The sequence below is a fragment of the Hypanus sabinus genome, chromosome 29 (genome assembly GCF_030144855.1).
Source record: "Hypanus sabinus isolate sHypSab1 chromosome 29, sHypSab1.hap1, whole genome shotgun sequence".
NCBI lineage: Eukaryota > Metazoa > Chordata > Chondrichthyes > Myliobatiformes > Dasyatidae > Hypanus > Hypanus sabinus.
Window position 1 is genome coordinate 6,939,002 of NC_082734.1, and position 27,463 is coordinate 6,966,464.

Below are 27,463 nucleotides of genomic sequence, written 5' to 3' on the forward strand. Positions count from 1 at the left end.
AAGAGGAATAACTAAGGCAATCTCTCACTGTTGGACTGCATACCAACTCCCTTGTCTCTCTGTAGGCAGGCAGCCCGATACAACAGGATTCAGAAAAATCTAACCTCATTGATGCCTTGACCTGAGCAGGATGTGCTTCAGATGTTTCTCAAATTTTGACACATATGAGAGGCCCACTGAATCTGGAAAATGAAAAATTAAAAGATATGCTGAAATGCTAAAACGAGACAGGCCACATTTGTGGGAAGAGAAACAGAGCAAATGTTTCAACTCAAAGGCACTTTGTTTATGACAAATCAGGCAGATTGAGTGATCTGATGCTTTGCTGTCTCCGAGAGGAGAGCTGCCTCGAGGTCAAGAAGATTAGAGACCAGGCACGAGCCCACGAACAGCTCCATTTCTTGCTGATTGAAGTGCCAAAGGAGATTGAAATCATCGAGTGGATGTGGAAGGTGAGTGAGTGTTCAGCACCGACCACCAGCCTCTCGCTCACTGCTGCCAGAGGAAGATGTGTGATGGTATCTCGCAATTATTTAACTAATTTATAGTCAAATATATATAGACTTACTGTAAATCATATTTTTTTTCTATTGTACTGATGCCACAAAGACAACAATATTTCATAACATGTGCCGATGATATTAAACCTGATTCAGATGGCTTTCTTTGTTTTGTGGGTGTCTGTGAGGAAGATGAATCACAGTGTTGTATACTGCATACTTATTTTGATAAGAAATGTACTTTGATTTTGAGCTACCAGTTGGTAGTTTAATTGCTCATTGTAAGTTGTCCTGTGATTGAGGCTACAATTAAACCAGGGGACAACTGGGCAGTGTGGTTCAAATAACCTATTCTCAATAAATAAGTTTTGTTTGTTTCAGTGACGTAAATTCGGGGGGGGGGGGACTGCATCCACTGTATTCGTTGTTGAAACAAGGATTTGTAAGAATATAAAAGGATGCAGATTGTAATTGAGGTAGCAATGGAAAAAACAATGTTCAATATAATGCAACACTTTGTTGAGTTCTTTCACCTTTGCATGAAAAGCATTTGCAAACAATTGGATACAATTGGCAGAATCAAAGGTCATTCTTTGACATGTTAATTGAAATTCCCAAGTTTTGAGGTAAATGAATCTACTGGAGCTCCTATTATTATACTTTTTTCTCTCTTAAAGATCCTGCATTTCCCCTGTTTTTCCCTTTCTCTGTTTTACTAGTAATGCTGAGGTCCATCGTAAGATGTGCTAGGATACATCAACAGTGATGTAACTTGGGATCATTAGGTGCTTCAATATCAGACATCTTCACCCAGGCGACCCAGCCAGGGTTGATTAGGCCCTGGCTTGTGTCCCAGCATCAATGGTCCATGGGTCGCACTTCTTGATCCATGGCCATCTGGAGGCTTGTTCAGCAGCCTCTGTGGTGGTCTTGATGGCTCTTCTCATTGCTACCATCCTAATTCTATATTTAAAACCAAAGACACTTGCAATTTTCTACAGATGTACTGTGGAGAGCTTTCTGACAGTCTGCATCACCATCTGTTATGGGGGGGCATGTGGGGGCTACTGCACAGGTTCGAAGGAAGTTACCAAAGTTGTAAAATTCATCTGCTCCAACATGGGTACCAGCCTCTGTGGTAGCCAAGACATCTTCAAGGAGCGGTGTCTCAGAAAGGCGGTGTAAATCATTAAGGACCCCCATTGCCCAGGACATGCCCTCTTCTCATTGTTACCATCAGGAAGGAGGTACAGAAAAATGAAGGCACACACTCAGCAATTCAGGAACAGCTTCTTCCCCTCTGCCATCCGATTTCTGAATGGGCATTGAACCCACGAACATTACCTCATTACTATTGTTCCTTTTTTTGCACTACTCATTTTAACTGTTTAATACTTCTATACTTACCGTAATTCCGGTTATTATAATGTACTGTACTGCTGCCGCAAAGTTAACAAATTTCACAACATATGCTAATCCTATTAATCCTGATTTTGATTCTTTGCATCCCCCTGTAATGCCGAGGAGAGAGTAGGTTCTGAAGAGTGAGCAGCCAGCAAAAAAACTCTACACCTCATCTCTGTAGGCTCACAGAGTGCCCTCCAAGTCTGTCTTTGGCACTGCTCTGCTGGCTAAAATTTAACTTTTACTGTTTGTTTTATTTGCAAGTACTTTTTCTTATTTTCCCTTTGTGTAACCTTCTGAGACCTCTGAATGCTTTTGTTGTCTGTCTTACTCCCAGGGCATGTTTCAAGTAAAGGAATGCTAATAATTTATTTAGATACTGATTTATAATCCTGGCCATGTGTTATTATTATTAACTTTAATTTCACCATCTGAGTACAATTACATTATATAATAATTTTGCATTTATATTTCCATGCCAGATTTGGAATCAATAATTTATTCTTATTAATTCACTTTCCTAAAAATCTTTGCTCACCATAACTCTAAAGTGACGCCACAATCCAGACTCACTTTCAACGACTGTATTTTATTTTTTAAAAATTTTACTTCTAAAATTTATTTTATTTTGCAACTTGGTTGCTTAACAGTCTTTGTTTATGTATAATTTCTATTGTATTTTATTTTCCTCCAAAAGCTTGCATGAAAATTGAGCTCAAGTTAGTCATATGGTAACATTTTGACACTTTTGACTTACTACAGCAAAAACACCCCCCCCCCCGTGCCTAAATGAAGTTCTTATTTGCATGCCGAGATAGAAAGCTTCTTTTTTTGGAGGAGAGGGCAGGAATTGGCTCAAATCGTGTGTTAAATGAGTGCAAAGACAGGCAACTTCGCGCTGTTGCTATAAGTTCGCGTCTCCCACAAGTTCCAGCGTCAGTTCTGCAGTGGCTCGTCCTGGAGCTCCACAGCGACCCCTGCGGCCGCGCGCGGAAGCGCGTAGGAGTGGCAGAAAAATGCAAGCGCCGATGCTGCCGATGCAAATATTTAGCAAATGCTAAGTGTGGAAAATAAACGTGCAGTCTTGTGGGACCCAAACTAAACTGACCATTTCAGAAGCACTCGGTGTGACCTAAAAATAATTCTGAGTCAGAATTGAAAACAAACGCGTTATTAATATTAGCGAAGTAAAATTAATGCGATATACACCTTATTATTAATGTTATCAAACGTCGGGACATCGAAGCGCCTGGTTCACTGCACAACGGCTGAATCTTTAACGGTATTGACTGGAAATGTAAATAAAGCAGATTTAGTAAACGGTAGCGTTCTTAAGGCAGTGTTTTAGGACCTACATTTATTCTCAGTAATCCGTGTATAGATCTTAAAAGGTATTAAAATTACTTTTGAGTTAGGGAATTAATTGAAAATAGATGTGTAATGAGTATTATAAAACCAATGCAATATGCACCTGATTACCAACGTTATCAAAAGTCGGGAAAACCAAGCGCCTGCTTAGCTGCAAATCGGACGACGCTGAAAATTACATTGACCGGGCTGCTATGCAAATCAGCGCCCGATATATTTACATACCACGCCCCCCCGGCCAATTGTCCTGCGGCAGACGGGTGGAGAAGCTCCCTGTTGAATTTGCATATCAACGCTCCATTATCTGCATAAGATCCAGCCCACTACACGGCGGCCGCTGATTGGTAGTGAGATGCCTAATGACTTGCATGCGAACCTTGCCTTATCTGCATATTAGCGTCCGGCTTGGCCGGCACTAGCGGTAGTGGGGGGAGGGTGGGAAATTCTATCTTACAGATAATAAAAGTAAAAATGAACACTGGTGTGCAGTGAATACATTGAGGGAAGCCAGAGGGGGTGGAAACTAGGGAATATGTTACTGATTTCTGGAGAGAGAGTATAGGGCTCATTTGCATACTCGCCACGCGCAGCCGCCATCTTTGTTATGAGGGGGCGGGCGACAGCTCTGGCGGACAAACGACGGGGCTGCAATAGGGCAAAAGGCGGGTTTGTGGGTTGGGGGGGGTTTAGGCAAAAGCGAACTGATGAGACGGCGTCTGAACCAGTCGCACAGGTAAGCCCGCGTTAAACCGTGCGGAACGAGCCCTTTCCGTGTGCATTTTGTTTCTGTGCCTCCCTCCCTTGGCTCTCGTCGTGCTTGGCGCTTCCGCCCCTGCGGGGCGGCCGGGGTGGCCCCGCGCCCGGCGCGAGCGGCTGCATTGGAGCTGCATGGTTGCTGCACGAGACCGCCGGTGCGACTGCGCATGCGCGTGGCGCTCCCAGCCAAACCACACACACTCTGAACCGTGGTGGTTGCGGGATTTTTCACACCCCCTCCTCTCCTGCCCCCTTCAAACTACAAGTGTGGCGACCTCGCTGGATGCTTCACGGCAAGGTAGGTCTAACTCTGGTTTATACTGATCCAAAAGACACATTGAAATTATTTTCTCTTGAACCATGCAGAGAGATTTTTCCCCCCAGAAGTTTGCATAGTTCAGCTTTATTTCCCTGCCTCCAACGTGGGCATATTTCTCCTTAGGGGGAAGAAAACAACAAATGAATGCATGCAGCTATTGCTGCACTTGCTTTCCTGCTGCATTGTTGTAGCTGCCATCCATATTCTGAATTCTAGATCGTCTGCCCATGTGTGTTTGTGAGCAGGTGATTTTTTTTTAACAAAGAGTACACAGTTAGATTTGACTTGATGCATCAGTGTTAATAATTTATTGATTTTGCAATTTTGAATGTTGATATGCACCCAAATGTACTGCATGCCTGTTGCTACCCATGAAATACATGTCCTGGGGGAATACTTATCTAATTTTTGATTATCTTTCACTCACTAGTTCCAGTAAAAATTCAGAACAGCATGAAAACCTGTATACTTGTGTTGCACAGTACCTAATTTGTTGGAATACGTCTGATACGGGTCATTTGAGAAATTGACTCTGATCTGCACAACCTTATGTATATTTTATGAAATAAAGTATATGCATGTGGCAAGAGAAACAAAAAAAATCTGATTCTTTTACTTAATGTTAAATTTGATCAGCTATTCCTGCTGTTGGTTTTGAATCGTGCAAATCTCTCGAGATTAATCCAAATCCCTTGGGTGGCAAACATAAAAAAAAATCCCTCATTCATCCAAAGGAAGTCTCTCCAAGATGTACAACTGACATTTCTTTGAGGAGTTTGGGTTCTCAGTGCCGCAATCTTTGGGAAATTAAAGCTATATCACAGCATTGAGCCATTTTTAATTTTTATGCCAAGTTTTTCCAAATATTGCCATAAATGCAATTTAAAAACGTGAAACATACATGCCTTTTACTGATCTGAGATGGCAACTGGGAAAGGTTTTCGAAGAATGACGTCTAAGGTGAATTCACCGCTCAAATGCAATCTCCACTTACAGATACTGGTGAAAATGGTGTTTACAGCAATTTTTCACATTGATTATCACCTGACAGTATTCGTATAAAGTACATAGCATTTGAAGATTGTTTAATGTCATTTTCAGTAGACAAATGTAAGGAGAACAAAGTAATTGTTACTCCAGGTTGTTGCAGCACCAAAATAAAACACAGAAGATAAAGAACACAATAACAAAAAAGCACAATAAATATATAAATACATATAATAACTTACACTCGAAGTGATACTAGACACAGGAGCATATGTACATAAGGTGACTGACAGGACATGAAAACGTAGTGGTAGTTGGGGGTGTGACAGGGTGGGTTAGTGGGTGGAGGTGTTAATCAGGCTTACTGCTTGGGGAAAGTAACTTTTTGATCTGGTGGCCCTGGCATGGAACTACATGGCCTCCCTGATCGGAGTGGGACAACAGTCATTGAACAGGGTGGTTGGGATCCTTCATTATGTTACTGGCCCTTTCTGTATGTACGTTACACATTTTAAAACATTACTTTGCGTCAATCTACCAACGGTGAAGGAATGTTGTGAAATTCAATTAATTACATCTGAAAATTTGTGCGTTTGGCCCACAGTTTTTGAATAGAAGGAACTTGAAGGCCATTAAGCAACATTTTCTCAAAGTGCAGTCACTTTCTGAACTTTGGCCCCTTTTTCTCCAGTTTCCGCCGCAGATGATTATGATAAAGGTATTTATTTGTTCTTCAGCTCAATGAATTGAGTGAGCAAAGAGCCAGAGATAGTTGATGAATACTGCCTTGCTTCCGTTACTATTATTTCACAAAAAGGTAAAGGATTCATGTGAAGTTTGCTGATGGCACACACCCAGTTTGAAGGAATCTGAAATTGCATAATAATTATGTCCAGCATTACTTATCAGAAAGGAAAAAAGGGACAATTTGTTCCAATCTTTTAGTGTGCCTGTGAATCTTCTTGCACCAGCCATTGATGCTGTGTAAGTGTGAACCCTGTTCATCATGACTGTACTGGCATAGTTCTAACATCTTCATTGCTGTCTGCTGGGACTAAACTGATGATCCCTTATGTCAGCTGAATTAAGAGTTTGAATTCGTGGTTTTCCATTGTCTTGAGAAAGAAGAGGTAATTCTCAATCTGAGAGGCTGCTTTGTGGAGAATATGAAGAAAACTCAAGAATTGTGACTAGGAAGGGCCTGAGATCTAAACTGGAGCAAGCAAGGAGTCTACAGCCATACCAATAAGCTTGCTTATTTTAATTGCAGTGTTTGGGCAAAATACCATAAGCCTGTTTCACTTCAGCTGGATCCAAGACTTGAAAGTGCTGATTTTGTGTGGTGTCAAGCTACTGGAAATGATCAAATATGGGGCAAAATCCCTTAATTCTCCTTCCAAAACCACCTCCTTTTTGTAAGTTTGATATATAAGATATTAAAGATGATTAAATACTAAAATCATAAGAATTCCTTCTAAAAGTCTTTTATAAAGTCTGTTGAAATACCTTTCCTTCCCAAGCTTTTTGTTGCTCAACTAAAAAGAACAAAGCTCGGTGTAAGATTTTGTTTGTCACTTCAGTGCAGCACTTTGTGCACTGTACCTTCTTAACATAAGAAAAATGAGTAAACCATATGGCAGTTTTAACTGTATACTATTGGATATCTTGGCTGTTTCTTTATCTAAAGTCCCCATCCCTGCCTGATTCCATATTTTTATTGCTTTAGAATCCAAAAGAAAACAATTGGAAGCAGTCAATAATTGATGACTGAATATCCAGGACCGTCTTGGAGGAGAATTCCAACTACTTATGTACCTATTGAAGAAATGTTTCATCTCAGTCTTAAATGGCTATTTATCCTGAGATTGTACTTCCTATTTAGAGGCAAGAGAAGTGCCATCATGTTAATTTTCTTTAGAAATGGGTGTTCCACAGAAATTGCCCTTCATTCTTTGAGATTCATGCCCATCATCTTCAAAGTGCAGTTGCCTCATTCGATGATCCTTTCATTGCATTGTCCTTTGAAATGGAAGCTAAAATGATGCATGGGTCTATCCAAGTGTGGTTTGTGCAAATCTTATACAGGTGTAACAATGCATCAATCTGGCCACCAGTTTCTTTGCAATGGAGGCCAATGTGCCATTTCCTTTCCTAGTTTTTGTTATGGACATGGACAGCAGAATTCCTCTGATTGCTAAGCTTCTTGCAATTTTATTCTTCTGAAACTTTTTAATATCAAGTTTCCCTCTTTAGACTCCACCTACCGCCATCTCCTCCGCTCACTTACCTTGCCTCTTCCTCTCTACCTCATGAGGTATGTGTGTGCCTCATCCATACCTTCCAGGCCTCACTTTTTACATCAGAATTGACATTGCATTATATTTGTTTTTCTCTATTTTAGATGTAGAACTGAGATAAATCCCAGCTCTTTATTTACAGCAGAATGGAAGTATCAGCATATGGCTATTGAGGTTGCAGAAGAGCTATAAGGTTACCTTTCTCAGCTTTCTTTGAAATGTCTTCCATCTAGGTTGACAGCAGTGTTTCACAAAGAATGAGCCTGCTGCCTCAGGTGGGTATCCAACTTTTTGTAGTCTTATGGTCTTACTCTTACACAGAAAATTCCGTTACAGTATTTGGCTGTAAATGCAGGAGGTAAATATGACATAGTTGACTGGATATAATGAATTTAAACAATAATAATCCCTGTTGAACTTTTAAAATTTCTTTTGTATGGATTATTCTGGTCGATGCATATTGTTGCCTTTCTAATGTTCTTTCTTTATAAAGGGCACTACAGTGCAAGCAGCTGCTGGCAACCATTGCTCAGTGAAGTTAATGCATATAAGCCTGATATTTGTTGGATATGCTTGAAGAAATCATCATTACAGTGTCGGTTAGCACTTCTCTAGTTGATCCAAATTTACATGACTATCACCTCGTGAATCCTATTTGACATTGTTTCAGTTGAGCATACAAGGATTTGAGTCAATTTTTCTTCCAGTAGAAATTCTAGTAATGTCTGTGAACAAACAACTTCAATAAATTATGGAAAGAAGCTTTTTCAGGATGGTCAGTGTTCTGAATGGGTGGAGCAAGAATGACAAGAATAGTTGATTAAATGTTTTTACTGAGATGTCAGTAATTGTACATGCTGGACAACTTGCAATATGGGAGTGACAGATCTGAGCCCGCCTGCCAAGACAAAAAGTGTGTCCACTTGAAAATCTGCGTAAAGGATGCCCAATTGATTAATGTGTGATAGGTCAGCCACATACACACTTGCAATATTCTCACAATCGATTTGATACAGTGCCATCCATTTTGCTCTTTAATCCTAATTTATCTTCTTCCCCCCCCCCCCCACCAGTCCTCACTTGCCTACCTTTACCTTTTTAAAGATCGCTTCCTTTTTTTCCCCTTACCATCTTCAAACTTGGGTTTTCTGTGTGGCACTTCACATGCTGTAGTGTGGTATTAATATTTTGAAAGTGATGTGAAATCACTACTGAGCTCTCCATGAACTGTATCTGAATAGAAAAATTTTAGTGATTGAAATGTATCTTTTAAATAAAATATGTTGATTTTTTTTTCCCCATATAAAGAAGTGCCTGGGACTTCCTGAAGCAATTTGTTTTAAAAGCAGATATCATGGGGACTAACAATATTTTAACTTTTCATGAAACCTCCCACAACAAATCCCTGTACTATGGTTTGAATGTTGCCACAGTTTTATATAGATTTATTCTTTTCATATCACTTTCTTTTTGAGCAATTTCATTTGCTTTTAAGTTATTGGAACTGACTTCACAACTGTCACACTGTTTTGAATTTGGTTATTGTGAAACAGTTGCCTGCCATATGATTATGGTGTGATCTTTGGTTTATTTTGGTTATTTGGTTTACTACTTTGCTTCCTGTGTTTTGTTTGAAACCTATTACTATGGAAATGTGTGTAATACAAAATTAAAGAAAATGTATACATAAGTAATATACCAATTAAAATTTGTTTGAAAGTGAATACTTCTAACAAAATTGTTTTACAATTTTTGGCACTGGATAGATTTGTATCAGTACCTTTAAATCCTTTTTAGGCCATTTCAGGGCAAAGCTATGTTACGCCTGAGCCATTGTTATTTGAAAGCACATATCATGGGTTCATCACATTTACCCCATGTACAATCTAATACTATTGAGAAATAATCAGACATTATATACTTGTAAACAAGGCCAGAAGTAGGAAGATCGTTAGTTGGTGCCAGAGAGAGAGTTTTAGAGTTTTGGATTATTGGGCTCTCTTCTAGGGAAGGTTGGACCTGTATAACAGAAACGGTTTGCACCTGAACTGGAGGAGGTATAATATATGAGTGGGAAGGTTTACTAGTGCTGCATGGGTGTTTTAAACTAAAGTAGCAGGGAGGTGGGTACAGAGCACAGAGACAGATAATGGAGTGGTTGTGAAGAAAGATGTTATGCATGGTCAGGAATCAAAAGGTTGAGTATGGTGGGATTAATTTTCTGAGCTGTGTATATTTCATTGCAAGAAATATTGTAGGAAAGGTGGATGAGAGAATAGATCAGCACGTGGAATTATGACAATTGTAGTCATTAGTGAGACCTGGTTGCAGGAGGGGCAGGACTGGTGGGATTCAGTTGTTATAGATGTTAGAGTGAGAGGGCTGGCATTACTAGTCAGAGAAAATCACAATAGTGCTCAGTCAGGACAAACTGGAGAGGCTTTATAATTGAGGAATACGAAAGGTATGACCATGTTAATATGATTACATTATAGACCACCCAACTGTCAGTGGGATTTAGAGGGGCAGATTCATAGAGATATTGCACAGTCGCAAGAAACGTAAGGTAATGATAGGTGATTTTAATTTTCCACATTGATTGGGACTAAAAGGGTTAGATGGAAAGAGTTTGTCATATGTGATCAGTAAGTTTTCTGATGGTAGTCTTTTTCCTTGGAAAGTTTCTAAGGAAGGCTTTCAAAGTTTGCAGCAGGATTTGGACCAGGTTGAAAAATGACTGATGGAATTTAATGCAGACAATTGTGAGATGTTGCACATTGGGAGGACCAGCTAGGGTAGGTCTTTAATGGTGAGCAGTAGGGCACTAAGGAGTACAATTTTTGGGAATACAGATCCATAATTCTTTGAAAGTGTCATTAACAGTAAATGGGGTCATAAGAAAGCTTTTGGCACATTGGCTTTCAAAAATTAATGTATTGAGTCCAGAAGTTAGGAAGTTTTGTTGAAATTGTATAAGATGTTGGTGAGACCTAATTTGGAGTTTTGTATGGAATTTTGGTCACCAACCTTTTTGAAAGATATAAACAAGATTGAAAGAGTACAGAGAATATTTATAAGGGTGTTGCAGGGACTTGAGGATATGAGTTATAAAGAAAAAGCTGAATAGATTAGGACTTTATTTCCTAGAACCTAGAAAATTGAAGGGAGATTTGATAGAGGCTGATGTGTATTCTCTGTGGGTCTTGAATGTACAGTCGAGGATTACAGAAGTAAACTTGATTTATTCAGTAGTCTTTGACTAACCTATGACTTGGTTGGATTTGATTGAAGTTGATTGGTAGTATACTAACAGCGTCTCTCTCCTGTACTAAACCACATTCCTTAATTCACAAGTATGTCAATTTGCTGCATCTCTTGAATATGTTCAATTATTTAGCCTCCTCTGGGTGGAGAATGTCAAACATTCACTATCCCCTGGGTGAAGCTGTTTTATTTCTCATCTATCCAGAATAGCCAGCCAGTTATGTCCAGACCTTGAGCCCTGGTTCTAAACCCAGGGAAAACATTTATCTATCTTCAAATTCCATTAAGAGTCTTGATTCTTTTAGCGAGATCAGTTTCTTGTCTTTGTAAATTCAGGAGCTCAGGCCTAAACTGGTTCTTAAAATGATAATCCTATCTCAATAATCAATTTGTATAATGAAAATACTGTACTTAATCCATTCCTACTGTTCTTAATAACACATTTGGGCAATGGAAAAGGAATGGTGCAGAAAAAGTCAAGCTGACTAAGCTTAGTGTGAATCAGTTAGTATCTTACTCTCTAAAAATCCTTGTTAAACTATAACATAATCCTAGGGAGGCAAGTTATAAATAAATATTTTAGAAGGATTCCTGTTTATCAAGTCTATTGACCCTTCAAAGAATTCACTAAAAGCACAAGTGGTATGTTCAATACAAAGCTTTCAGATGCTGTTTGGTAAGGCTCCATGGAGGATGATATCAAGATAAGAGCATGGATAGCAAATTGGATTCAAATATGGCTGCAGAATTAAAACTTTGCTAGGGAGTAGTTTTAGGCACAATAGAGGCTGCAGAATTTTTAAAAGCTGTTAACAAGGCTGTAAATGTTTTGTTATGGGAAGGGATTTGTGAGGCTGAAGTTGCTTTCTTTGGAATAAGGAGAGCTGAGGGGAGATTTTATTTGAGGTGTTGAACATCTTTGCAGGCCAAAGGCAATAAATAGAATAATATAGCTGGAAGGATATGAAGGAAAAGTTGTCTTCTGGGCGTGTGAGATTCAGAAACATTTTTAACTGTTTTTAAAAGATGCCCATTTTTGGGGTGATCTGTAGGGCTATGGGCTAAGACCTGGGAGATAAAATTAGCTAATTTCTGCTGTGGTATTTCTAGTTTCTAAAAGGGAAAGACTCAAATCTATTGTAAAGAAGTGGTAACGGGATACTTTGTTCAATTTCTTTAGCTTCTGTGTGGATTTATTAAACATAAAACAAATCTATTTTTTAAGATTGTAACGAGCAACATAAATCAGGGTAACCAATGTCTTTTTGAGCCATTGTTGTACCTGTACTTCCAGGAGGTTTCCAAGATTGTTAAGTAAAATTAGTCACCTTAGATTGAGGATCACAAAGGCCTGGATGAAGACTGGTTGGTGGACAAACAGCAGGGGAGTAGTCAAAGGGCCACATTTGGATTGGGAGGCCTGTGGCTATTGGGGTCCATTGGTGAAAGGCTGTGGGAACACAGCAGTTCAGAATTTATTTCAATGCCAAGGGATTGAAAGTTGAAGGTGTTCAGAAGGACCTAATTATCATAGTACATGAATGGCAGGAAGTCACCATTGAGGTACAGCAAGCAAGAAGGCAGGTGGTATCAGCCATTTGTTGTTGGAGGATTTGATAGCAAGGGCATAGGTTATTTACTCTAATTGTATAGGGACTTAGTAAGATTGCATCAGGAATATTTTGTATTAATCTGGTCTCCTAGCCCAAGGAAGAAAAACCCAGTTGGGTTTTTACAGATTCTGTTTCCTCTTGCTTGGCCAAAAAAAAAATGTGTTCATGTGTAGGCTAATAGGGAATGTGAAAGGGAAATTGGAATTAGTGTATGGGTGCCTGATGGTTGCCATGGCCATGCTGGGCTGAAGGGATCTCTTTCTATGCTACAAGAGATAAAATATGATAAAAGTTTATCAGATTGATTTCTGGGGGGTTAAGTTTGTTGTATGAGGTGAGGCTAAGTAAATTGCTATTGTATGGTCTTAGATTTAGAGTGAGAAGTAATCTTATTCAAACATGGAAAATTCTTTATATCTTTGACAAGGTAAATGTGGAATTGATTCATTGTTTTTGACTGAGTTGTTCAGGGCAGTTGGCAACTGCTTCGAAATAAGAGATTGGCTGTTCAGGGATGATTCTTCTTTGCCCAAAGACAGTGGAAGTTTCTACTCATTAGGGTTCTGGAGGTTCTGTCACATGAGTATAATCAAAACAGATTGGTTGATTCCTTTTATTACTAAAAGTCTATGGACATACGGTTGCACAGAAAGATGACGCCCCCATGGAACGTGTAGATTTTCTTCAAGTCCTGTTTCTTCCTACAGTCCAAGGACGTACCAGGTAGGTTAATTGGTCATCGTAAATTGTCCTGTGATTAGGGTAGTGTTAAATCGGGGTTGTTGGGGGTTGCTGCTCAAAGGGCCGGAAAGGCTTATTCCATGCTGTATCTCTTTAAAAATAATAATTAAGCATCATCTTATGGAATTATACTTAATGCAGAAGGAAGCCAGTTTGTTCTTTGTTTCCATGCTGGCATTTAGGTGTATATTCCGCTTTCCCTGTATTGTTGCATCTTTCTCTCTCTCTCTCTCGCTCTCTCACCCTTTAATTCTCATTTGACCCTTTTTGCCGTTAACTACATGAACGGGTAATTTTCAGTAGCCATTTAAGAAACCAGTGCTTGTTTTGAAATGTGGCAAGAAACCCAGGCCCCTTGAGCAAATCAATGTGACCATGAAAATGAACATATAAACACCAAATGACAGCACCCAGAGTAAGGATCAAACCCAGGTAGGTACCTGGAATTGTGCTGTCTTTGGGAGCAAGTATGAAAGCTAAATAGTCTACACAACTAATTCATGTTTGATAACATTTGTAAAGTTTAATATTTAGAACAAAGTAACTAAGAATGTGGGAGACAGTGCGATATAATAAGTTGTGTATAAGTTTCTAGTCACTGGATTAGTAGTGAATTAATTTCCTATCAGTGAAGTTTTCCCCTTTTGGTTGGAAGGATAAAAAGAAAATAAATGGGTTAGAGGAAATGATACAATCTGGGAATAACATTGAAAATTACACAAAAGACTAGCACTATTTGATTGAATAGAAATTTGTTCTTGGTCATTAAAGCTAAAGATGATTACACAAGTGGTGCCTACACATTAAAATCCACTTCTTTCCATTAAATGACACAGTTACAGAATTTGAGAACCTGATGTATACATTGCTCATCTGTTTCCACGCTGTGTGATTAGACCAAGTGACTGAAAAACTAACTTCTGGTCGATTAAATTTCAAGATTCAACCAAAAGATGTAGGGTTCTTTCTGGATTCCACTATCAGGAAAAATTAGGGAGCAGTGTAGTGCCTTGGAAATGTGTTCCTTCAAGTCAAAATCAAGGAACATGTGCCCCCCCCCCCCCCGCAGCATAGGGAATACCTTCACCAGAACTAGTTCAAGAAGATGACTTGGCTACCCTCTCAAAGTCACATAAGAGTGAGCAATAAATTTCTCTGACACTTGCATCTTCTGAAACCATCAATTACAAATTACAAATTAACTTGTTTCTTTTAATTTTTGATTTGTATGATTGTCTTTTTTACAGTATTCACTCATTAAAATAATATGTGTGAAGCATACGGTCAAGTTACTCAATAATGCACATTTAGTTGTCGGTGTCTCATTGAAACAATTGACATAGAGTGTTTCTATTTCTAGAGGCCCCTTTTGGGTTTGAGTTTATTTGATATTTACAACTGTCGACGGCATTAATGGTATGCTTAATCTGCAACTATTTAAATATTAAGTTTGTTTTTACAAACTATAGCTAATATAACAGCTGTGCCATTTTGAAATGAAAAAATATAATGCTGAACAGTTGTTTGCAAAATACCTTAATTAAACTTGTGCAATGAAAATGGCTGATAGTTGGCATGCTGAAGATTAATTTTGCAAAATAATCTTTTCTGCTATAGAATAGTGGGCATAAGCCTGTATTAGTTTAATTCTGTAGTAATAATGAAAATCTTTCATTGCTGTGGCATTTCCCACTGGTTAGGAGAAATAGTGATTACACTGCAGTTAAATGCATCCTTTTCCATTCAGTTTGTGAATTGCATTGAGTGAAATAAAATTTTGGAACAGAAGAGCTTGAGTATTCTAGTTTTCTTAAGTGTTTATTAAATTCAAGACTAACCAAAAATAAAATAAGTGGGTGGTTTGGCCTCTCCCCATTTATGATGTGGGCCCCTGAGACAGCTCTCTGCAGTGCAGACAAGGCAGCCATTTTGTGCACTCTGCTGGTACTCTGACTTCCTCCATTATACAAAGAGTTTAACAGCTGGAATCATGTGACCAGAAATCTCTTTAGAACCTTAGATGCTTCCTTTCTTTACCTACTTTAACCTAGTCTGCTTCACGCATTAAAAAAATGAGTGTGCAAGAGGATCTCTATTCTTAAATTATCTCACAGGAAAGCTATTAAAATCAAAGTGTGCAATGTGAAGTGTCATAATAGAGAAGGACATATTTTTTCATTTTCTGTGAATCTAATTAATACCTTGCATATTTTTTATGGGTAGTTTTAATAAATATAGATTTTGCTCTCTACTTTGAAATTCATAATGGTATAAATGCCCAGTGGGGGGAAGGTTTGTGCAGCTTTTCAGAAATCTGCAACAAAAATATCCTATCATTTACAATGTTTTTTTTGTTTACAAAAGGCAAAGGATAAAAAGAGTAAATTTATTTTATATGTATCTATTTTATCCTAATAGAAAACTGGCAATGCAGTTTGACATTCATTTAAGATTTGTATTCCTCGGTGATCTGCTGCAGTTGTGAAATGTGATCGTTAGTTGTTATATCAATAATATTTCAACATTTACCTCACACAGATGACTAAAATCCCAAGACCTTAGTGTTTTCACCAATGTCTTTCAGTTGACCTTGCAGCTTTCCAGTTCATACCCAGTACAATTTTCCTTTTTGATGTGGTATTATCCATGTTTGTTTGTCTCCAATTTTGCAATGAAACGTTAAATTCTTGTATCGCCTTTGATGCAGTAAGCTATCTGAAGTTGATTTTTTTTTGCTTTTGAGGTGTAGTGGAGACCTGAACAGACTACTCTTTTAAAAGTGCATGCATACCTTAAAGAATATCACATATAAAGAGCACGCGTGCATGTACAGAGGATAATGCACGTTGGCCACAGTCTATATTTCACAATTGTTAAGATGTTATAACTAAGGGGTGCTGTGAATGTGATCTTTCTCACCAGTGAAATCCAGTGAAGTGAAAAGCATATTATGCTGCTGGCTGTGTGCTTCATACAGTAAGAAGAAAATGCAACACAGAAAGGGAGAATCTAATAGCTTGAACTTCTAGATTTAAAATGTTAATGATTGATGTGCCGGCGATGAGAGTATGATGTAGATAAGATCTGAGTTGGTTGGGGTGTCATTTGCTTTGATGATGGACCCTCAAAATACCTTGACAGGGTAACGTTCTATTTCTCAAGTTTTTTTTTAGAATTGTTTAATTTTAAAATGCCAAGATCTGAGATTTGATATCATTGGGGGAAGGGGGGAGGGGATCCCTGTTTATTTTGGTATTATTGACTTTTAAATTAATAAGTGTTTAGACAAAAGTAATTTGGAAAAGATGGGAGTCATTCCTATATTGTGGTTCATGATATAGTCAAATAATGGGTTCAAAGGCTGAGACAGATCTTGCATTCTGGCAATTTCCTCCTGTATGTTCTTGAAGTGGGGCTTCTTTTGTTGTTTTTCCCCTCCCTCTGGTGCCTGGTGGTTCTAATAGCCGTCTGGCTCTCTCTGGCATCTTGGAATCTCTGGCCTGGATTGCCAGGAAGCAGCAAGTAAACTTGCACTGTAGAATCCTGTTTGCTAATTGCCTAGTGTGACTGACAGGCAGTTGACGTCAGTGTGGGGCCGCCTCTAGACACATCTGCTATGCTGTAGTTGCACACCCAACAATCAGAGCTTGCTGTCTGCTGGTAAGTCCTGTTGTTGTTATGTGGTTGTGTGCTTGCAGCTATCTGACTGTAGCAGGCAAAGAATATTGTGTAACATATATACACACACGCCCCAACGTTCACACCCACACCAAAGCTAAAGTGAATGAATCATTGAAGGGAGATGATGCAGGGTAGGAAACCATTTTCTAGTAAGTCTCTGTAGAGAAGTCAGTGTAAGTGAGGATGAAGCTACAGTAACCTCAGCTGCTGTGTCTCGGCAACCTCAAAATGGCTGACATTTGTTGTGGCTGTTTCCCCCTCATGCAAAAATGCCTTGAGCAAGTTTCTGTGGTTTATTTAAGGAAGTGCAAATATCACATATCAACTTTTATAAGCAGGTAAGCAATATTAAATATTTATTGCTTTTTATGTCTAACCAACATCAGACAGCTTTTCTCTCCTGTTGTTTTCAATGTTTTTCTGTTTTTTTTTTCAGATTTTTGAGTTTTTCTGCTAATTTTAAGCGTAAATTAAATTTAAACATAGTTATGTCCTGCTGATTGTATATCATGAATTTTTTTGCGATGTTTCTTGAAAAACTTTTGAATTTAGTCTACTGGAATCCTTCTGAAGGACCAAAATGGCTGCTAAATGGAGATTCAGCGCCTACTTAATCAAAATTCTAGGATTTGGGACTATGAAAATGGCTGTTAAAATTAAGTGAAGACCGCTTAATGTGGTTGAGTGTTTATGTGAATTCACAGGACTTAACCCATTCTCAACTGGTGCACATCAGTGTCTTATTATTTCTCTCTGGTAAGTAATAATTGTGGCCACTTGTAAGGCTGGTGAGGGGATCGGCAGTTACTGGTTTAGTCAATCATTACCAGACAAGGAAAAGCTGTATTCTTTTTGTGTTGAATGGTGCAAGAGTGGCTGTTCAGTAGTAGTTTATTTTGAAAAGGAATTTTCTGCAAATTTTGAAATCTAGACAGCTCCAGAACCAAGAATACTGTTGATTTTATGACGGATAGATGAACGATACTCTCCCATAGTTTTGCAGCCATCATAGGATTCTGAAGAGGGAGGGGTTGGGATGGGTGATGGGAAGAAAGCGCCTGGTGAAAGTCACCCAGGATATGCCTCTTATTGCTACCATTAAGGAGGTGGTACAGGAGGCTTGAAGACACACACATCGTTTCAAGAAGAGCTTCTTTCCTTGCACCATTAAATTGCTCATTCCATCAGGATGGACGATGAACACATGAACACTACCTTGTATCTTTTCCCTTCTTTCTGCACTAATTTAATTCAATTTTTTATATGCACTTGTAATTTATGGTAATTGTTATGTAATGCAGTTTACTGCTGCTGCACAACAAATTTCACACTATATACCGATGATAATAAATTTGATTCTTAATGTAGTTAACACGTTTTAGCTTAGACTTGTGTTTTAACTTTTTATTATATGTTGCTACCAATAAAGTCTTGTATTTAAATATTATAGCTTTTTAATGAGTTTTTAATGTTTGATTAATATTTTAGTTAGTAATTTTCTTAAACTAACTTTGCCAGTTGACCACACACTCACTTTTCATCTTGCATGATGGTTATGCTGGTGCTAGATCCTCAACAGAGTCTTCAAAGCTGCAATCTCTCTCAAGCTTCCAGGATCTTCTCATTTGAGTCTTCCTATGTGGTGTTTTTCAATCATGCGCTGCTCGAATTCATAATACAAAGGCCTGGTCATCTATGAATGCTTAATGTTGCTTTTGTATTTTTAAATAGACTAAATTTTTTTGGCTAGTAACTGTCCTCTCTATATTTGAATATTTTAGGGAATCCTTTGACATGCCTTCTGTTTTTCCAATGTTTTGTAGTATAGCCAAACACAATTTTTAAAAAGTATGGTGCTAATGAATTTTCCTTTCCTTATTCTCCATTCCAAAACAAAACAGACTAAGAAACCATTTTTAAAAATGTCAATTTCTATTTAGAATCTTCTAGAATGATTTGTAATACCTTTGAGTACATTTGGTTTTATTATTTAGAAACTGGGAAATTTGGCTAAGGTGGTAAGGTCTTCATTTAATGATAATTCATTGTTGACTCAAAATCTTGTATTCCAGTGCGTGTTGACACCATCCACAATCATTTGAATAACTTCTGCAGAAAGCACATGCAGTGCTTGCAATATTCTGTAATACTAATCAGGAGCTAAAGTTGGATATTACTTTTGTCATTTTTCACAACAAAAGTGTTTTTGATTCCTATTTATTGGCATTTTGATAGCTGTCCAAAGTAATGAATAAGTGAAATTTCAAAGTAACAATCACATTTCTATTTTTATTCACCATTGATTTCAAATCAATAGTATTTTTGATTTTTGGTAAAACACAGGTATGTAATAATACTTTGGTTTAGTGATACCAATTTAAAATAATGTCATTATCTTTTCAGCATTAATGATATACAATCCTTCAACTTTTCTTTTATCTACTTTAGGCTTTTACCTTAATGGAATGTTTCAATTTAAAATGCCATAATAACAATATAATTTTGCAATCTGTCAGATATTACTTAAAGCTGTAACATTTACTGGATGTTATTGTTAAAAGACAATGTACAATTAGGTTTTTGTACAGGTACTGTTGAAAGCTAACCCCAGTATCCACTTAAGAGGCAGATTACATATTATAACTGTTAACACTTCCAAGTATTAAAATCGATGTTGGCATCAGATTTTAAATAAACCCAGAAAACTGGTTAATTGGTAACATTTTCTAGAGCTCACCTTTGACCAGTCAAGTGGGATACAAGTACTTCATTAGTTATGATTGGCTGTATGATATTCTGAGTTTGGAATTTGTGCTTTTTTTTTAAGATGTACTTTTGGAATGCTAAAATTTTAAATGCTAAATTACTAAATTTTTTACAATGACCTGTTTTCTGGAATCGCATTCTTTGCAATTGCATTTGTCATCCATAAGGCAGAATTTCACATCTAGATTTGCCTCTGGCTGAAGTGTTTATTAACAATTATCTCATTTATTATACTCATCTCACTTGATGAGTGTAAGCACAGATTTTAGTCACCTAACATCTTGTTTGAATTAAGATTTAAAGTTGCTAGTGTTGATTTTTACCCATGTGAGTGTAAAATGCTTTAATTTTGATAAATATAAATTGACTTTCTCAAGCCAACTCACCCAGTGACTTCCCTGTTCGACTCCAGAAGCTTTGAAGATTGTTGAACAATTGAGTCTTGTGAGAAAACCTCTAGTTGTATGTTTATGCTATAAATTGTCTAATGAGTATAGTTCATGTACAGTTATTTTTCATAACTTTTGCTCAGGGTGTGTATGAAGTCCAGCAAAGGGAAATCATTGTGTTTTATCTTTTGTATTCTGTGTGCCCAGGGATAAGGGAGAGCTGAAACGAAGGTCTAGATTATCATCTTATGAGCCAGACACATGCACAATACAACTGGAATTTCACGTGTGGGTATACTGGAGTAATGAGGTTTCTATACTGACTAGCAAAGGGAATAGATCCAAATAGATTGACAAGTAAAATGCTGTCAGTAATGATTTTATTATAAGAAACTTGAGTTGTTTGGAGAACATTTTTTGAAGGGCTTGCAAACAATGTCCTAAAAGAACTGAGTTTCCTGTAAATAATTTTGTAATTGCATAGTTAGCCAGATCTTTTGACTATAGAAGATTACATATTTTGCATTTCTTGCCATACTCTTCAAGCTTCTGACAAATTTAAGATGCAATATGTGTTTTTCTTAAGTGTATTCACTAATTGGCTAACAGGCATGTTTATGTACTTTGTCATATTAAGACCTGAGGAAAAGGAATACATTTTCTTCAGACTTTGTGCTTGTTTTTCATTTCTTGGGAAACTTGCTTGATTAGACCAAAACAAATAGTATGTTTTTGAAGTTTTAAATTTCAAATTTATTTTAGCCACTGTGGTACAGTAGTGTTTATAAGTGGGGAACAATACAAACTATTGAACATATTCATCATTCTTGCACTACACATAATGTTCACTGAGAACTTGATAGTGGTAAGGTTTATTTTTGCATGATTCTTAGTTTATATATACAGATTCAATTAACTAAACCAAACTAGGGATATTCTGATGGTTTCACTGTTCTCTGCAAAAACAGGACATCTCAGTCTTTTAAAGGTAGTGAAGCTGGAGTATGCTTTATGATTAACTCATTATGGTGGTTCTGTCTCAATTCTGCTCAGCTGACCTGGAACATCTAGCAGTCAAATTTTATCTACTGAGGGAGTTTCCTGCCACCATCTTGGTAGTCTCAGGCCAAAGTCATGCAGGAAGTGGAAGAGCTGAGCACTGTGATCAACAATCATGAACCAACACACCCAAATGCCTTCCTTATCATTGCTGGGATTTTCAGTCAGTTCAGCTTGAAGAAGTCTCTGAACAACTACCACCAATGTATCACCCGTGGAGCCAACACACTTGACCACTGTTACACCACCACAAAGAATGCATACCGTGCAAAATACTGTCGTATTTTGGAAAGTCCAATCACCTAGCAGTACTTCTACTCCTTGTGTATAGGCAGAGACTAAAGCTCGTGGCACAAGTGGTGAGAACCAAGAAGGTATAGTCAGGAGGTGAAGGAGCACTTAGAGGACTGCTTTGAGTTGGTGGACTGGACAATATTTAGGGATTCAGCTTCAAATCTGAATGAATTTGCAACAGTTGACAGGGACTTCATCCAGACCTGTGTGGATGAATGTGTGCCTTCAAGAACGTGCCAGATATACCCAAACCGAAGGCCACGGCTGTACCAGGAGATTAGTAATCTGCTGAGGGCTAGGTCTGTAGTATTCAAGACTTGTGATCCAGAACTATAGAAAGAGTCCCGGTAGAACCCACAGAAGGCTATCTTAAGAGCAAAGAGATAATTTGAAGTTGGGAATGAAATCGGATGCATATCAGCTGTGGCATGGTTTGCAGGCCATATCTCCTACAAAGCAAAACCTAACCTCAAGACTGGCTGTGATGCTCATTCCCAGATGTGTTTACTTGAAATGGAGAATAAAACTATATCCCTGCAGCACCTGGTGACCCTGTGAGCTCTTTCTCGGAGACAAAATATTTTTCAAGAGGGTGAACCCTCACGAGACGTCAGGGCCTGATGGTATAACTGAGAAGGCACTGAAAACCTGTGCCAACCAACTTTTGTGTTGAAAGACATCTTCAGTCTCAGTGCTGCAGTTAGGGGTTTTCACCTGTTTCAAAAGGGCAACAATCATACCAGTACCCAGGAATAATAGGGTGAACTGCCTCAATGACTACTGCCCAGTTGCACTCACATCTACTACGATGACGTACTTTGAGAGGTTGCTCTTGGCCAGAATCACGTCCTGTCTAAGCGAGGACTGGGACCTGCTGCAATTTGCCCATTGCACAATAGGTCTGCATCTTATGCAATTAACAGCTTGGTCTTGGGTCATTTAGACAATAGGAATACCTGTGTCAGACCGCTGTTTATTGATACAGCTCAGCATTCAACATAATCATGCCCTCATTTTTAATCAACAAGCTCCAAAACCTGAGCCTCTGTAACACCCTCTGCAACTGGATTGTTGATTTCCTCAGCCTGTGCTTACCAGAATTGATCGCTGAAGATCAACACTGACAATAACCCAAAGGCAGCATCCATCATTAAGGACCCCATCACCCAGGTCATGCCCTTTTCACATTGCTACCATCAGGGAGAAGCCTGAAGGCACACACTCAATGATTCAGGAACAGCTTCCCCTCTGCTGTCAGATTTATGAATGGACATTGGACCCTTGAGCACTACCTCGTTTTTTCTCTTTTTGCATTACTTAATTTTTTTAATGTATCTACTTAATGTAAATTACTTTGTAGTTATTATGTATTGCAGTTTCTACAGCCACAAAACAACAAATTTCACAATGTATGCCAGTAATATTAAACATGATCCTGATTCATTTTGATCCTGGTGTAAGATGTATACATTAGCACCCTCAAGAGATTCAACTTCATTTTTCAACTAGGTCACATTGAATTATGACCCAGTGTTTTGCTTATTTTTTTGCTGATTTGACTGGGATTATATTTAGGGAGTAGAGTTGATAATTCTTAATGGAAAGAATTTGTGTATTTGTCAAATGTCATTCTGCTGAAAGATAACATTTGGCTGGGAATGGTGATCTGGGATGCTATATTCTTAATGCAATTTATACAATTTTCAGGGATTGGGATACGGAAATTCAAAATGCATTCTCCAGCTTCAAAGATAAATTACAGAAGAGGTATAACAAGTTTATATAAAATCCTAAGGTATAAAGTTGCTCTGGAAATAGACCCAGCCTAATAAATAGGAAATATTGATTCCACATCTGTATTTTTCCAGTCATAATCATAGTATGTGATCAGGAGCAGAAACTGTCTTAACCATTTTCTCCAATTAATCTATGTAACCAGCTGTCGAAAGAGATGCCTGGAATTTACAAGAAGTGCAGTGATCTAGTGAGTGACCTAAAAAAATGTTTAGGCAATTATTAGATTGTGTTTACTTTTGATAGTGAGGCGTTGCCTTTATTTTTCTTAATTAAATATCAGTAGATTTTGTTCAAAACATTAATAAGCAGTTTTAAAGTCTTAAGCTTGCATTAGAAGGAGGTTATTTCACTATTTTAGGCTTGTGATTATGGTGCTGTAGTGTGTACAAAATTGAAGTGATAAGATAAAGTAGATAATTTTAAGCAGTTGTATTGAATTTCTTTTGCTTTATTGAAATAAATTGAATATCACTCTTCTCCCTTTTTGAGCCACAACTACTGCTCTGTCTGGTTTTCCTTATGTTATGAGATTTAATGATATTTTACTGTTTTTGACTTTTCTTGTATTATGTTTACAATTTCTGAGGCAGAGGAAATAATGGGGGAAGGAATGTAAACCGAGGTGCTCAGTTATGGTCTTCGCATTAACCTGAAAAGAGCTTAGTTTAGTATGACTTATTTTGAAGACTGGGTATTTTAGTTATATTAGCTGAGTGTTCAAAAAAGCTGATGTTTGATTGTAAATTTCATTATTTTTCAGTTGTATCAATGTTTACTTTTTTCTGTTTACTAATACTGGAAGGTATTCTGCTGATCAGTTGCATCTCTGCATTGAACTGATGATCTTCCAATATTGTGAATCACTGATACGGGTTGCACTACTCTGGACATGGGCGATGTGTAGCAAAATGGGTACCTACTTAACCTTTACTGCTTGAAGCAGATCGAGTATAGACTAGAAATATACTAAGAAGTGTGCATTGGATGATGGTTAATAATCTGGAGATCTAGAATCCAATCAACATTATCATTAATTTTGTAAAATATTTAATATTGCTCACTTTTTCTAAACTTGTATTCTCATTTGTATGATATTCTCTATAAAAACATATAAAACCATTCTTGGTTTGAAGATGGTAGGAACTTGCACTGATGATTAGACAGAAACCCAATAAACTGTTTTCCAGTTTTTGTTATGTAAAACTAGTAGTAGTTACTGATTTATTATATCACAAACAATGCAATATCTTTGCTTAAGTTATTTTCCTGGTCCTCCATATTCAAATTGGATAAGCAAGTAAGATTGCAATAATGACTATGTTGTGATAGTACTTTCAAAGATTGCCACATCTATCAAGATGGATAGAGATTGATGTTAATCTGTCTGCAAATAAGCAATAGGCCTTTTTGGACATAAGCTAGGGATCATTTTATCCTAAGGGGTAGTGAATCTTTCCTTTATTTCCAGTGAGGTCTCTTTAAACAGTAGTTGCTCATATTTCAAGTTTGCTGTTCTTTTTTGCTTCTCTGGGAATCATTTGAGAATCATTTGTTCTTGGGTGGCTGACAAGCCATTGTGGGACTGTAGACTGTCACAAGACAAGCGGGGGAGTAAAAGTGGATCATTGGAGAGATGGTGCATTTCATCATTTAGACTTGGCTTCTGTGTATTTCTATGGAATGGACTCTATTCTCAGTGCCATACTCATTTACCATTCTCAATTATCATAGATTTGTGATTCCCTTAAATCTCTGTGCTAGTTACACTCTCTCAGAGAAGATCATTGTTTTTGTTTGTTGTAGTGGAGTTGGCAAATTTATTTTGCAAGTCTGGTGTCGGGCATATGAACTGCATGGTTTGCTCTTGGGAGTCGATTAGAATCTCAATGCAGGAGATGTCGGCTTGGGAGAGGGCACTGACGTTGGTTCACTTATGCTGCCAGTAGATTTGGAGAAGTGTTTTTATTCTCTTCTGTTGTTCACTACTGGCATTCTGCCCAGTTGTTTAGCCTGCTTTGAGCTAATTATCAGCCTGGTTGCTTAGCAACTGTCAGCCGTCTCCTGGAGACGAAGGGAACTAATGCCTGGGGCAGCAGAAGTGCAGCTGAGCTGGGCGTGAGAGATGGCAACTGGAGTTGCAGCACATGCTGCGGAACTGAGCAGAGTCTGTGGGTACATGATCAATTAGGCATTGCTCAACAATCGGATACTGATTAACGTCTCTTGTATTTGTCATGCTTTTTTACGTATTACATAGTGCTAAAACTAGTCAAGTCTGAGCAAGTGAGGAGAGATGACTAGTGCAGTGTGCATGTTCAGATACTCTGCGCAGCAGTATTTGCAGTGATTTCAGAAAGAACATTCTTTTTATACAATTATCCTTTTTAAGTACTGATTTTTCAGTTTTGAGGTAAAGCAGTTGTAATTTGCAGTACTTTGCTTATTTTTCAAAAGTATTTATAGTTTTAACAGGAAGTGTAATCATTGCTAGACCACAGAGGTTATTCTTTTTTGAAGTATAGGAGTAAAAAAAAATGTTTTTTTTAATGTCTATCTTAAAGCCAAACAGTCTATTCACATTTTGACAAAGGATGGTGGTAAATGTAAACTGTAGTTTAGAGGTTAGCACCACGCTATTACAGCTTGGGACGTTGGAGTTTGGGGTTCAATTCTGACGTTATCTGTATGGAGTCTATATGTCCACATTGGAATGCACAAGTTTTCTGAGAGTCCTCCAGTTTCCTCCACAGTCCAAAGATGGATCGGTTAGTAGGGTAATTCGTTATTGTGAATTGTCCTGTGATTAAGCTAGAGTTAAGTTGGGAGTTGTTGGTTGACACAGTAGTTTGAAAAGCCTATTCTGCGCAGTATCTCTAAATAAATAAAGTGAATTGAAGAACATGAAGTCCATCCAATTCCAACAAAACAAAAGCAGAAGTCAGTTACCTTTTGTACATTTACATCTATGAGCATTTTTCATTCTTCTGTATCTTGAACAAATATTTGTGAATAATAATAAATTGCCAAATCTCTGGAAACCTTAATTTTTTTAAAATTAAAGTTGGTCTTTCTCAATAATACTTGTGCTTTATTCTCCTATTTTGACTACTAGACAAGTTTTTTTTTATTTAGGCTCAGTCGTTCAACAGATGGGCATGTTTGTGCTGATTCTTTTGCACATCTACTGAAATCTCACATGCCTGTATTCAAGGCAGTATTCTTCACTGCCTTGTCTATCTAAGTATCTCTCAAATGTGGTCATAATTTGGTATATATTTGTCAGGTCACGATTCGTGCTCCAGAAAAAGTGAGCCCCAGCTTATCCTATCTCCCCTAAACTGTAGCCCTCCAATTTATACAAACTCCTTGTGAATTATTTCCTCTACTTTCTCCAGTGCATTCATGACCAAGAGAGCTGCACATAATATTCTCTAGTGTATTCTAACCAGTGTCTTATTAAGTTATTTGGATGAATATGTTTATTAGCAAAAGATTAATTCTACTAGAGTGGTTAGTCTTTAATTATTAGATGTCTGCCATCTGTGGTAATTGAATATTCTGGTACTCTATCAAACATGTATAGGAAAACCCCAGTAGTTTTTCACTTGTGTTTAATTCATGGACCTGGAGTGATAATGAATGGATCAGATATTTTAAAAGTTTTTAATTACATTAAACTTTGTACTGATCAATACAAAGGTAACAAGTGGGATGAATGCATGACTGGTCCTGGTCTCCCGAGACATTCATATGATCAAAATAAGATGAAGTTAGTCTCAAAGGTAATGTGTAGTATAAATAAATTTAGAGAGGTTTTGTGTATAAAATGCTTAAAATCAAAAATCTGATGACCATTATTATCCATTTCTTTATTATCATATGTTCAAAGCTATGTTCATTGTTACATAATTTCACTTTTAATGGTTGATCATTGTTGTAGATTCCAGAGACTTCCTCCTTCCCTCCCCCCACCCATGTTATTCCTTAATGTTGGTAATTTCATATTCCATTTGATTTTGTTTTTCTTCTGATTTTATTTTAATAAAGTTGCAGTGCACACACTGCTACTCAAATGATCTGGCTGCATCTTGCAATGGAGTGTGATTGTAAAAATATTGTTTCCTGCAATTCATCGTTGTCTCAATTGGCTTTTGAACCCAGCTCTTTGACTTTTAACTGTATTACAAAACAAAGTTTAAAAATCTTGCCTGCAATACTATATGAAATT

General features: G+C 37.7%; 1 protein-coding gene across 16 annotated transcripts in view; it reads left to right on the plus strand.

Annotated features, from left to right (window-relative positions):
• The first annotated feature begins 3,842 nt into the window (after positions 1–3,842).
• The window catches only part of LOC132382929 (activating transcription factor 7-interacting protein 1-like), a 154,910-nt gene continuing 131,289 nt past the window's right edge, over positions 3,843–27,463 (plus strand). For 5 of the 16 annotated variants that reach the window (XM_059953505.1, XM_059953510.1, XM_059953514.1 and 2 more), the window contains exon 1: positions 4,025–4,326. Coding sequence is in view for 2 of the 16 variants with exons in the window: in XM_059953513.1 (XP_059809496.1) it covers positions 3,977–4,005 (29 nt within the window). In the remaining 14 variants the exon portion in view is untranslated. The other 11 variants (XM_059953513.1, XM_059953516.1, XM_059953518.1 and 8 more) reach the window with 10 other exon arrangements.